We start from the raw sequence: 13,543 nt of genomic DNA on the forward strand, positions 1-13,543 counted from the left end.
GCACCTAAGGGGTGTGTGGTGTCAGTCAGTGAGGGACATAAATAATGATCCTCCTCTCAGGAGAAACTGACTCTGTTGTCAACTTCAGCATGCTGGATATTGCTGTTATTATCACTGTTATCTTTCATTTTCTCGCAACATTTTCTGATTTTATGCAGCCCAATTCATGTTCAACCTTATTTTCCAACTTTGCCCGAAAACCAGGAGAAGCCGCCCTTTTAGTTACACCTGCCTTTCACAAAGTCACACATCTCAAAGAAGAGCTTTCATTAAAGGCCACTGTGCTGATAACTATAACCCTCTCTCTCCTTGACAAATGGGGCTGTTATTCCCTGTTCAGTGTTAGTTTGTGCTCAGTGACCAAACACACCTGCTGCTTCTTGCTCATCAATCATTTATCAGTGTGGTATTTTAAAATGTCAGCATTATCAACCACTATAAATCCAATATCCGCCCCCTGACTGGTTTCATTTCCCCTCCGGTTTACCACCCACTGCTCTGACATACACTTTAATTAAAAATCAAGCCATTTATCCTCGTGAAAAATCATTCTCTTTGTGCCTTTATGCTGTGTTTTCTAATCGTTATTCTCAAAGTTTGGCCCCCAAAAGGAGCATTTTTCCCCACCAGCAAGAGTCGCATGAAAACAATTACCACATCTCCCTCTCTGTCTCCTCCTTTGAGGGTGATTATCAATCACTCTGCAGGACGAACGCCTGGAGAGCAGCCGGGGCACCAAATGGTTAACTGTGCCGGGGCTGGTTAGAAATTTCGTACAAGCTTTATTCTGATTGGTGTATTCGGCTCTGCATTGGAATCCTGTTAAACAGAATAGCAGGGAGATGTAGGGAGAGTGTGTGTGTATATGTGTGTGTGTGTGTGTGTGTGTAAGGGAGAGAGGGAGAGAGGAAGAGTTGGCATGGCAACACAGTTACTCTTGAAGCACAGCTCAGAAACAAATAAGGTTTCAGCTCTGTGAAAATATGTGTGCAAATTCATATGCTGGATGTATGCAGAGCTTACTGTGCAGTACATGCTTCTTCACATTCTGTTGTGCGTACATCTTGTTCTTTGCATCAAACGGATCAAATGTGTGTGTGTGTGTGCGTGTGTGTGTGTGCATCTTCTGATTACAAGTGTAGTGAAGCAGGCAGACGCAGATGTAGCTGCCATAAACATAAAGATAAAGCAGTAGCATGAACAGATTTCATGGGGACTGGGAGACATCACTCCTCGTGCTTCAGGAGTTGCTGCTGGCGCCTCGGGCTCGAGAAATAGATGCAGATCCTCTGAATAGAACAGCTCACAGAGAGCTGCTATAACATTGTTTGATTGACGCCGGCTAATTCCTTGAATTAAGTCAAGGGGGGATTTTATTGCTCCTGCTCCGGGTACGCTGTGTTTGGAATGAGGTTTCTCACCTTCTGATTGCAAACATTTTTCACCTGGCTGGAATAGTAATGAGGATCTTACCCTCTGAGAAGCAGGGAAGCAATTATAAGAAAGGGATTAATTAGCTATCATATTTACATCCGGTTATGACAACTCGCTTCTCGTTCCTGTTTGGTCAGAGAACAAATCTCCGTCTCGTGGTGTCTTTGTTTAACTGTGAGATTAAGACAAGGGCGCCACTGGCCCCTTTGTTTGCCTGCATCTCAAGATCAAGGCAGGAAAAGAGTAATTATTCAGCGGGTCGTCTTGACCTGAATTTATCAGGATAAGGAACTTTTATTGCATCGTTAAAGTGTTGAATATTGAATATAAGATATGCGTTGAATAAAGTAAGCAAACAGGTGCCTGAACACAGACACACACACACACACACACACACACACACACACACACACACACACACACACTAGTGTCCGACCAATAGGTTTGGGAGTATGAAGCGATGTCCTCAGCTTGTTCAACATCATACAATATTCATGAAGCTCAACACTTAATCCCAGCCTGTCCCTTTAATGGATGCAGATACCCTGTGGTAGCAGAGCGGCTTGTTTCTCTGGCTATCCTGGCGACAGCATCAGACTATTTACAGCCTTCTGAGATCCACACACACACACACACACACACACACACACACACACACACACACACACACACACGCACCGCGCAGGCCGTTGCCATGGATATATCAAAGCCGAGCCTGCAAACTTTGATCAATTATTAACAGTGACGGAGTGAGACAGTGGGGATACAGAGAAATGGTGAAACAAGGTGCTTCCCTCGCTTCCGCCCTTTATTTTAATTGGCAGCCGTGACACGATTTCCCGTCCGCTGTGGCACAAACAGTATTCATCACCCGTACTTATGCATGTCCGTTTGGCATACGAGCCTGGACCTCGCTGCCAGACGTAATTAAGAAGAAATTATGATCTGCAGCTCTGCATGCTTTGAGATTCAATGCATAGGCTCTCCCCCAGGCCCTTATCGCATCCCCTCTCTGCACTCTTTTTACATCATTCAATCTGGAGTGTAATTAGAGAGTGTAATAGGAGGGGTCCGTGTCTTCTCCCGTCCCCCTCTGCTCAGGGAACCTTCCGTTTATTTCTACGGGGGCAGCTTGACTGATTGGAAAAGGCAACGCAGGCATGGACACTACTTATATTTGCTCTGGGAGTTTCAGCACCAAGGACAGCGACACAGGCCATATGTCATGTGTGTGTAGCTGTATGCACACACACTTGCTTGTATCTGTGTTGGTGAGTGCGTTTGGTATTTGAGTGGCATCCAGGGTCATAAACCCCCGTCTCTCATGAGCCGAGGAGGGCCTGAAATGAAAGTGGAAATGCTGATGACCCCGGAGGGTTACAGAGACAGACCTCTAAGAACAGCAGCAGAGATGCCTCAGCCTTTATTGCGTACCTGCCAACACCTCTGTTTTCTCTCCATTTTTTTCCATAAGGGAGACTGAGTGTGTGTTTTTTTTTTTTTTTAACTTCTTGCTGTGTGCTCCCATTTTGTAATCAAAGGTTTCATTTCTTTTGTTCACAGAAGCACTTGAATGATTGAACTGGGAAGTCTGCTGCTGTTTTGTTTAAGAATAGACCCCCTTCATTTTAACGCCTTCATAACGTGTTAACCTTGTCTTTCTTAAGAGTAAGGTGGAATGCGCATGGAATAATAACTCTTGAGGTTTAAATGTATTCCTTGTAGATCCAAAGTCAAGTTAAAGTTGTTGCTTTTACTCCTTTGTTTGGTTCTTCCATAAATGATTGAAGGGTGTAATGGCTTTAATGGTCTTTAATGAAGACAGTAATTATTACATTTGGAGATTTAGAGCTGCTGTGAGAAGTTTTTTATCTGGTTATGAAACAGGCTGAGATTAAAATTGTAAATGCTGATCGAAATAAACTAGAGTACATGTCTCTGTGACCTACAAAAGCAAACAAGACCATCAGCTACGAGAGAGAAAATGTCTACATTTTTATTTGTAACGCCTGTAACCACTGCCACTAGGTATGTGTCTGACAAAGTGAGTTAAAACAAACTGCCTTAAGTATACATACAGCAGGAGCACTACTTACAGGATAAGACCAGCAAAGACATAAGAGGTACAGCTTTGTCCCCAGTGGTTGTCAAAGTAGATGCAAACCAAAAGTTCCTAACTGGAGCTCTAAAATAACCTTATTTTATAAGACATTTTACAGCTTTTTTCAGCACATGGTTTGGAGCTAAATGACTGAAATGAGCCTCTATGTTTCTCCCCAAAAAGAAGTCTCACTTTATGCACCTCCTAGTGTTCTGAATACCCACAAACATTGGACTACCCTGTACTTTACGATTTAAGAGGACAATTTAAGCATGGTACCCATATGGCAACCAATATAGTGATTTCTTTCTAAATTGAATGAAAAAAAACCTTTTTAAGGTGCTCGGCCACTCTCTCTTTTTCTCTTCTTAGCTTCATCCGTCACCGTCCTCTTCTGTCTCTTAGCCTCAGCTTTTGTATCAAATAGAACAGAGACAGTCTAACTGCCGTCATTTCAGCTGAAGATTGGTGTGTGAGCTAGTGGCTTAAAGCAGAATGTGCTTCTTGTGAGAGAACCGCCGCTTGCTGCCAAAGTTACATAGTGCTGAGAGCTGTTGACCAGGGCACTCGGTGGAAATTAGAGAGACACCATTCTCCCTGTTGAAAGCTGTTGTACTGACTTTAAAAGGTTTTATTCCTAGTTATTCTTTGGGCCTTTTTGCCTTGATTGGACAGGACAGCTGTAGAGAGACATGAAATGTTGGGAGGAGGGAGTGGAGGTTGGCATGCAGCAAAGGGCCGAGTTCTTATTCGAACCCACGGCTGCTGTGACAAGGATTATAGCCTCCATTCATGGGGCGTGCGACATAACCATGAGGATATCCGGCGCCCGGAAACATCTATTTTAAGGTGAAAAGGCTATTCAGTTCGCTCTTACTAACACAAATGTTCTAAGAGCAAAAGGAAAGTCTATCTTTGAGCGTTCAATAATCTCACTAAGTCAGGGACATTTTCACCCATCGATGCAAAGATCTAATGGTGAGCTTTCAAAGAGTGCTTTGTTCACTTGTGATATGTTTTGGCATTGACTGACCACCCACTCAAACGATGTCTCTCACTGAAGCATGCCTTTATATTTAACGGTCAAGCCCGAAACTATAATTTTGCTGTTTTCAAGTTGAAGCTCTGATGGAATTCTATAAAACGTTCAAATAAATATATCTGTCTGATGGAAAGATGAATGAAAAAAGTAATACATCGAGAGAAAAGAGCGCTGTGCCTCGATCATATTTTAATCACCTCTGGAAGATGACATCTTGTACCTTTTTGATTTTATTCTAAGTTGTGCACCATGTACACGGTGATTCATCAAGAAATGTGTGAAAAATTGTTGTCAAATGATGCAATGTTGAACAGTAATGACAGATTGATTTGATATTTCACAGATAATCAGCTTGAAGATGAATTACAGCTCATCAGAGGAAAGCTAAAACTCTGTAACACCGGAAAGCTAACAAGCTTCTTCGCAGCATGAGGCCAGCCCACAGCCACAGTGAAAGAGAACATAAACAACCTGTGGGAAAGACACATTCAGAAAAGCTCTCTGTGTCAATCTGCCTCTCATTCACAGGAATAAAACACACGCAGCTATAAGTTTTACAAAGAAAAGGCAAATGTTTTCTGTACAACATGCTTCGGCAGCATATTTCAAAATCATAGATTTTGAATGAATGGAGTACTTAATGCAACCGCTTTGGGTTAGAAAGTTATCTAAAACTTGTTAGAGCTAATGAGGTCGAACAGTAACCCAATCAGCTGCTCCAAATGAGGCTGGATGTATTTCTGGAATGATTGAAATTTTGGTTGTTCGACTGCACACACTCGCACAGTGAGAGCAGAGCCACCAGCCCATTCCTCAACTGCAAGGCTTTTCTCCCCCTAATTGCCCCTGTGCAAACTTGCAGACAGCATCTAAAAGTACCATGGCAAACAGCAGGCATGCCTATTTGGTGTATTGCCTTTTCCCCCTCTTATCACCAAAGATATGAGCGTCGTATGACACGTTGCAGACCTCCGGCTGAAGGGGCATATTTGTTATGATTTAGTTTGCAAGCTAGCTTGTGTTTGTAGATGATACTGAATGTGTGTGCATGTGAGAGAGAGCAAAGACTGTGTTTGTATTTGAGCCGTGCATGTGGGACAACCAGTGGTGTAGTGCAGGGTATACGGAGTGTACCCACTTATTTTTCAGTCTCTTTATTAATAATAATAATAATAATAATAATAATAATAATAAATTAGATTTATATAGCGCTCTTCTAAATACTCCAAGACGCTTTGACAGGAAACAACAAAAAACAAAGCAAAAACTAAGAGAACAATACAACATAGAAGTAGTGTCGAGGGAAGAGGATGAGAGTCAATGGTTGTAGGCAGTGATGAAAAGGTGAGTTTTTAGGGATTTCTTGAAGGAAGTGAGTGTGGGGGAGTCTAAATCCCGTCTGATTCTCACCGTTGAGCACATTGACTGACAGTATTCAGCAGTGTGCTGCAATTTTATTCCTAAGATGGTGACGAGACAACCCTCCCTGCCCTGTCTCTATATGCAAGAGTAGTCGTACATGTCACTGTTTATAACAGGCTGTTTATCCTCTTCTGAAGTGGACACTTGAAAATACTCAGTTGGGGTAAAAATTAGGGGTAAAACTTCTTCAGGCACCACCACACCACTGGGGACAACTGAAATATACATAGATTTGACTAAGACATGGTCTGTGGGAGTTTTGGTTAGCCATCCTGATTTGATATATACAGTGTGTGGGCTCAGGTCGATTCTGTCAATCAGACTGTACAGTGTGAGCACATAAGTCGTGTCATAAATGTCACATTTATACAATCATTTAGTGTATTTCCGTCCTTATAGAAGGCCTGAGACTGCCACAGATGAGTTTTTTTCCTGTGTCTTTGTCAGAGTGATTATTGTATTGATGGTTTTTATTTTCTATGAAAGCCTTTCTCCTTATATGCTCACCTCACAGTATATATTTCTTTGTGGGCGCTCTCAAAAGCCTGTGGTTGCCCAAGCTCTGAATGTGGATGCAGGAGACGCTGCTGAGGCTGTGACCTTGGTTTTCTACAGTCTGCAGCGATCACCTGCACGACCCAACAAATCAATGGGTCAAAAGCGTCAGTGATTTCAGCCGAACTTTTAACTTTTATGTGGAAAAAGTCAACAGTCAGGGCTCTGCTTTAACAGGGTTCAGATTGAATCATCTATTATCTGAGGCTTTTCCAGGGATGGCATGACACCTCTATGAGTCCACCCAATCTAGAGTTAATGGAAAACACATCACTCAATAAGAAGCCCAGATATTACACTCTGCAGGGTGTTGAGTGGTGATTACCTCCTCAAAAAAAAAGAGACAATTCAGCCGTGGAGACAAACACCCCAATTAGGAACTGTATTGGTAGCCGCCATCATCAGCTGTGGTGTGATTCTTTGTGACACTCATCTATAGAGTTTTTTTTTTTTTACATGTGCGTGTGTGTATTTGTGTTTGTGAGCCACATCTCCTCTCCTATGCTGAATCATTAGACGTGTCAGGCCAGTTTATGTGCGACTCTGATGAGCAGTGCGGCGGTGACGGCCTGTCGGTAATCTGGCTGACGGAGCGGTGATGGATCATTCCAGCTGCACTCTCGCCACCTCGACATGCTGTAAATGACTTCATTGAAGGGTTGTAATGACTTGTGATGCTGTGATACTCGTGATGCTGCTTCGGTCATCAGGCTCATCTTTGTTTGAATTTCTGCCCATCTTTCTCTTCTTTTCGTCTGGAAACATTGCGTTGTGTTTCGATCATACTTACTCGCTGTGTTTGGACGTGAACTCTGGTATTCTTTTCTTCCTCCAGCTTGTCATTTCTTGTCACATTTGCATCCGTTATTTTCTGCTTCCTGCTCCCTTTTGTGCCATTTCCCTTTATTCCATCTCGACCTCGTCTGTTTTGTTCGTTTCATTTCCCATACTTGTCCTTTTATTTCTCCGACTTGTCTTTTCTGTTCACATTTGTTTTGGCCTTTGTGTCGCTCCGTGCGACCCCTATGCCATTTCCTTTTACTTTATCTGCTCCCTTCTGTTTTCCACTTTCTGTTTCTGTTTACAGTTGCCTCCATCTACCACACTTCATTGCTTATTTGTTTCTTCCTCTTCCTCACCCTCTGTTCTCATCCCATCTGTCTCCCTTATCGTTCTCATTTTCCTCCCTCTGACTCCTCCATGTCCCCCTCTCCAATTTTCCCCCCCTCGTTTGCAACACCTCAATCCATTTCTCTGCCTTCTTATTGATCCACCCATCCATCTGTTCATCCATATAATGCTTTATCACTTTGTCCTTGCAGTGTGACCCGGGAGAATCCACCAAGTTGCTGTACGACCTTCTGTACACCGAGCCCATCAAGATCGTCCTGATGCCCGGCTGCAGCGGCGTCTCCACCATTGTGGCCGAAGCCGCTCGCATGTGGAACCTCATAGTGGTGGGTGTCTTTTTCTATTTAAACATGATCAAATACACAATTTTCAGGCCATGTATTTCCTAATTTGTAACCCATCTTTGAGTAAGCTGGCTCGACAAAGCCTGAAGTCCCAGTTAGAGATATCGGATATCACAAAGCTGGATATGAACAGTTTCTGTTAAGTCAAGCTTAAATTAAGCTAAATTAAGCTCACTTTTTTTACGCACTAAAAGGTACGATTGCCAGCTGTCTGCTTCTGTCAGGCTGAAACAATGAGAAGATGGATATGCGAGAGTTATTTCTGTAAAGACAACATTGCCAACGGATGGAGAGGGATGCTGCAGAAAGTTGCAGTTAACTCTTATATTAGTTAACAAGTTTGTTTTGCCATCCGGTAAAACGTATGTGCTTCCTGTTCATATATCGAATGTGACAAAAACACACGGCCTAACTCTAAACTTTAATAATGATACACAAGATTTCAGCAATTTGACAAATTATGTGCAAATATAAGCTGAAAAAACAGGGTCTTTATTTGTATCCTAAAAGCTGTCTGAGGTTAACCACCTAACAAAAAGCCAAATTATACGTTATTTCTAATGTACACCGGTTGCAAAAAAAACAGAAGTATCCTCTTTGTTTTGGTTTTATGAGCCTACTTTCTGAAATATCTGTCCCAGAGGTTTTCAAGTCACTCAACTCCAAACACTGGAGAAGAATGGAGTTTTGTTTTCAGAGATTCAGAGCCTTAAGGAAGACATTGAGAAATTCAACACAAACACTTCTTCACAGTTTCTCTACCGAGCGCGCCGTAAACAGATTTCATAGTGACTGCTGCTTCAGTAGAAAAAAATGTTTCAATAAAAACAACTTTACAGCAAGGTCACCTCTGCCATGTTTATTTGGAGAGAGAAATCTTTCAACTTGAGATGAGCCGCTTTGCTTGATGTAATAAACTGTATCGTATTTCTGTTATTTGGCTAAAAATGATCCTTTAAATCTAATGTGTGAGCTGTGGCTGGATAGGTAGAGTGAATGGTCCACTTATCCCAGGCTTTAAGGTTAGATCCCTGCCTCCGTCTGTCAACCTGACAAAGTGCCTCGGGGAAGACGCTGAACCTCAAACTGCTCCAGACGATCGGAGCAGAATCTTGCATCGCACATCATTGCCATTGTTGAGGACGTGTTTGAAATTCTGATCTTAAACAGTAAAGCAAAATGACCCTTCTTCCTGGTTGATTTACTGCACATTTTCCTTCATTACCGAAATGATTTTTTTTAGATATTTTCCCATATAGAGAGGAGAAAAAAACGATAAAGCATTGGGCAATTCTCCTTCTGATTGACAAATGACTCCTACCCCTGACTACCTAATCTACTGTAGAAGTAGATTAGGTCAATCCAACGGTGTAATACTGGTGACCCTGTCTGTAAATTTTAATATTGTTATGGTGAATACTGAAGCACGACGAGTAAACAAACATTATGGGCTCCACATACACACACAGCACTGTTCTCCCTCGCTTAACAGTCAATCCTGTTTCGCCCCTGTAGCTCCATCTGTTAGCCGATGTTGGCACAGAGGCGGGATCCCCTTCGTCCCCTCGTTACACCTTTGTGACATTTATATTGAAGGAGAGACGTCACAGAGGAAGTAAATATGGCGCCAGGCTCTCTGCTGCTCCCGTTGCCCCTCACCCTCCCAACAGTACGGCAGCTTTCAGTAGCAGCTCCCGCCAGCTTATGCAGCGGTCTTTGACATAATATCCGGTGTTTACTTGGCAACGATACACATTTTGTGTTTGTCATGGCGGCTCATCATGGCGGCTGCCTACAAGACACGGACCGTTACAAATTTAAAATGACAGATTTCTCTGGCCTTGATAACTGTTGGAAATATTTGACATAACGCAAGACCTCAATATCACATTGGTTTAGTCAATTTTTTAATTAATCTACATATTTTAATGTAAACATTAGCAACCAAATTCTAGATAATATACCTTTAAGATCTTTCTTGTTCTCTCTTGTTTCCACCATTGAACGAGGTCTTGATGGTGGCTATATTCACTTCATTGTTATAGTGTAGGATTCAAGTCCAAAGAGGCCTAAAGAACTGCTCTGGTCCTTTGTCTGGCCCAGGAGCAAGAAGCCAAACAGCTTAAAGGACAACATCCCCTCTTGTCCCTGGTGGTCTTTTGTTCTGGATAGCATTGAGAGGGAGCTGAGCCGATAAGAAACCTGGACAATGACACTGAAGTCTTTAGATTTGTTTCTGCTAAAAGGATAACGTCCTCGCATTTAGTCCAGGCAAACGATTTAAAATGCTCTGAAGAGTCTGTTTGAAGCTGACATCCATTTTAAATAATGATCTTTTGTAGTTGTAGTAATTACACTTAGCTTCCCAAATCAATGGCGTAGTTGTTTATTGATTCTTAAACTCTTCACACAGCACTTTTGATTAGCGCTGACGCTAGACGAGGCAGTTTCACCATCCTGCATTGACAGCGACACTATGCGCAGCACAAAACACGTTGTTTGACTTCACTAACTGCATCACAATACATCTATGACAAGTGCGAACACATCCCAGATCTTTCAATCAGCTAAAGATCTGCTGCTTTTTGAAAACATTTCTGCCTTTCATGCCTTCATCAGTCGGTTTATTTTGTTTATCTCACTCTTTTGTCTTCTCTTGATCTGCCTCTCTGTCACTCACACTGCTCCTCTCGTTGGCTTTGTCCTGTAATTGAAGTTTCATCCAGAGATTAGTCATCGAGAACAATCAGTTCTAGTGGTTGGCATGAGCCCCTCTTTTCCATCGCTGGTCTTTCTCTCTTTGTCGGCCCTTTCTTTCCTCATCATTAAAAACTCTTTTCCACATTCTGACTCTTCTCCTTCCTCTTTTCTGTGCCTGCTGTCAATGCCTGGAGCTGGTCTTCTCTATTTCAGCGCCCTTTTTCTTGCACGCCTTCCTTCCTTCCTTCCTTCCTTCCTCCTTTTTCCATCTCTCCCCTTTTTCTCTCCCACACTACGTTTCCGCCTCGCTCCCTCAGCTCCAGCAGTCGATTCTCTCCACACACAAAGGGATCTGTCTCCCTTTACTACACGCCACCACTGGCACAAGCTCCTAACCGCCACACTCAATTATTTCTGTACGCTGGCTGCCTGCAGAAGCCTCGCCGCATGTCAAACAGTCTCATCAGAGCGCCGGGGAGGCAAATGCTTACCTCCATTTCTGGACTCTGATCAAGGAGGGGCTCCTGTTCGGCTCCTCTTGGCACGCTGTTAATTTTATCTCTCTTTCTAAAATCTCCCTGAAACATAGACAGGCATTGATCTTAAACGACAAGGCTACAAGGGAACAGAGGAAACTGAGAATCAAGAGATATTGTTTGTGGTTTTTTGGGAAGCTTTGATGTGGAACTTTGTCTTGTTTTTGTTGAGTGCTGCTACATCCTTATCTTTCTGCCACAACAGCTTTGTTGTTCCATCTCAGGTTTCTTCCTGTTGTAAAGATTTATAACAAAAAAAACCTTCCAGCTTCTAGTTTAGCTATTTTCAAGATTTCAGTTATAGGAATGATATTTAGCTATTAAAGAATTTAAGGCCGAGCTGAAAGGACCTCAGTTCTTCTTACTGTAGGTTTACATGACAACGTGGCGTTTTAAAGAATCAGTACCTTGTCCAGAAACGTTTTTTTGCCGGGGTTTAGCAAAAGTCTTAAAATGTTCAATTTGAAACTGAATTTATAAGCAGGATGTGTCTTAGTTGTTAATTGTTTGTCTTTTGATTAGAGCCCCACTGAGTAATCGGCTGGCCGATAATTAGCATAGCACGTGACTCTCAGTAGCGGCTTGTTTTATCGCCGATATGTGCAAGTATCACTTGGTTTATTCAATGTAAGTTTATTATAACATTTGCATCGTTTATTTGTACAATTGTTAATTTCTAAATTCTAAATTAGTGCTTCAGTGCAGTGTTGGTATTCTGGCCAATAAAGGCTTTTGTTCAAATGTAAAAACAAAATTTAAAAAATCTATAATCTTGTTTTCATTATAATTATGTGTTTGATGACTGTGTTTGAGGGATCAACGCAATAAATGTGTTTGTATATTTTTATCAGTCTATCTCTTAAGATTGAAGAAAGATCTAACAAAGATTTCTGATTCTTTTCTCTCCGTAATATCAGAATCGGTATTGGCACTAATAAAACCACATCGGTCAGGCCCTACCTTCGATCGTCTATTCACCAAAATAAATTACAAAGACCATACATTGACTTCACTCAGTGCTTAAGTTGCTATGTTAGGTTAATATTTAATATTTACCATTTTGTACCTTTTGCACAATTTAGAATTTATTACTGTAAATATTATTTATCTTATTTTTACCTCATTTTATTTTATCTATTTTACCTTATCTTATTTTATCTTATTTTACCTTATTTTGGTTGTATTGCACCGTGGGACGGAGACAAACGCAATTTCGATTCCACTGTATGTCTGGCATATTTTGGAATTGACAATAAAGTTGACTTTGACTTTGACTTGACTTTAGTTCTGTTTTGGTTTGATTTGCTCTGAGTTAAAGATTTTGACCTCTCAGCATTCTGCCTTTTAAATAAATAAATGAAGTATGCAGGTTTGGACACAGCCATGGAGAACATGGCAAGTATTACCCTTTAAACATCAACATGTTAGCGTTGTCTTTGCAAGCATGCTTGTATACTTACCAAAGACCAAAAGTGAAGCTAAACATCGTTTGTACCCCCCCCCCCCACTGAATGGCTACAGTACTACCCCATACTGCAGACTGCAGTCCTACAGGAGGAGGTGGACTATTATAATACCCTTTACCTTGGCATCAGTCAGTCGTCCCTGTCCAGCTTGCAGATGGTACAAAACGCTGCAGTTAGATTGTTACCGGGAGTCAGGAAAAGACAAAGCATCTCTCCTGTGCTAGTTTCTATGCACTAGCTCCCCGTCAAGTACTATATTTAAGGCTTTACATTGCCTGCCCCCGTACGTCTCTGAACTCCTACTCCCCCTCTCTCTTCCCAGACCTCTAAGGTCATCAGACCAGCTTCTCCTCGCTGTTCCTCGGTCGAGGCTAAGGGGAGAGGGCGATCGTTCATATCTGTAGCGGCCATGAACTCTCTGGAATAGTCTTCCCCTACCCTTCTGTAGGCGTTCTTAAGACCAGACTGATGACACACTTATTTCCCTATTCCACCCCTGAGTTTGATGTGCTAATTTTGTCTATGTATTTTACCTTACTGTTGGTCAACTCTGCTAGTGTTTAAACTTGCTCCATAAATTAAATAGATATGATTTGAGACATTTCATCCATTTTTATATCCAGGCAATAATAAGCATTAAGCTCTGTAGCTGCATGCATGTCATGACTTACTTATTCATGATCGTTTAGCCAACATACAAAGTCCATTAACATGCAACATAACAATTAGTTCATAGCAGAAATGACTCAGGATTAACCAAAATGGCATCACGTCTCCCAGTGCATTAAATTGACTTCTTATGTGTTTTCACT

At 41.9% G+C, this 13,543-nt stretch overlaps 1 protein-coding gene across 2 annotated transcripts in view; it reads left to right on the forward strand.

Annotated features, from left to right (window-relative positions):
* gabbr1a (gamma-aminobutyric acid (GABA) B receptor, 1a) overlaps positions 1-13,543 on the forward strand; it is a 94,791-nt gene that overhangs the window by 28,798 nt on the left and 52,450 nt on the right. For both annotated transcript variants that reach the window (XM_020644513.3, XM_020644514.3), the window contains one exon: positions 7,877-8,011. In XM_020644513.3, the coding sequence (XP_020500169.1) occupies positions 7,877-8,011 (135 nt within the window). The remainder of the gene's footprint in view (positions 1-7,876; positions 8,012-13,543) is intronic.

The sequence above is a fragment of the Labrus bergylta genome, chromosome 8, assembly GCF_963930695.1.
Source record: "Labrus bergylta chromosome 8, fLabBer1.1, whole genome shotgun sequence".
NCBI classification, from domain to species: Eukaryota; Metazoa; Chordata; class Actinopteri; order Labriformes; family Labridae; genus Labrus; species Labrus bergylta.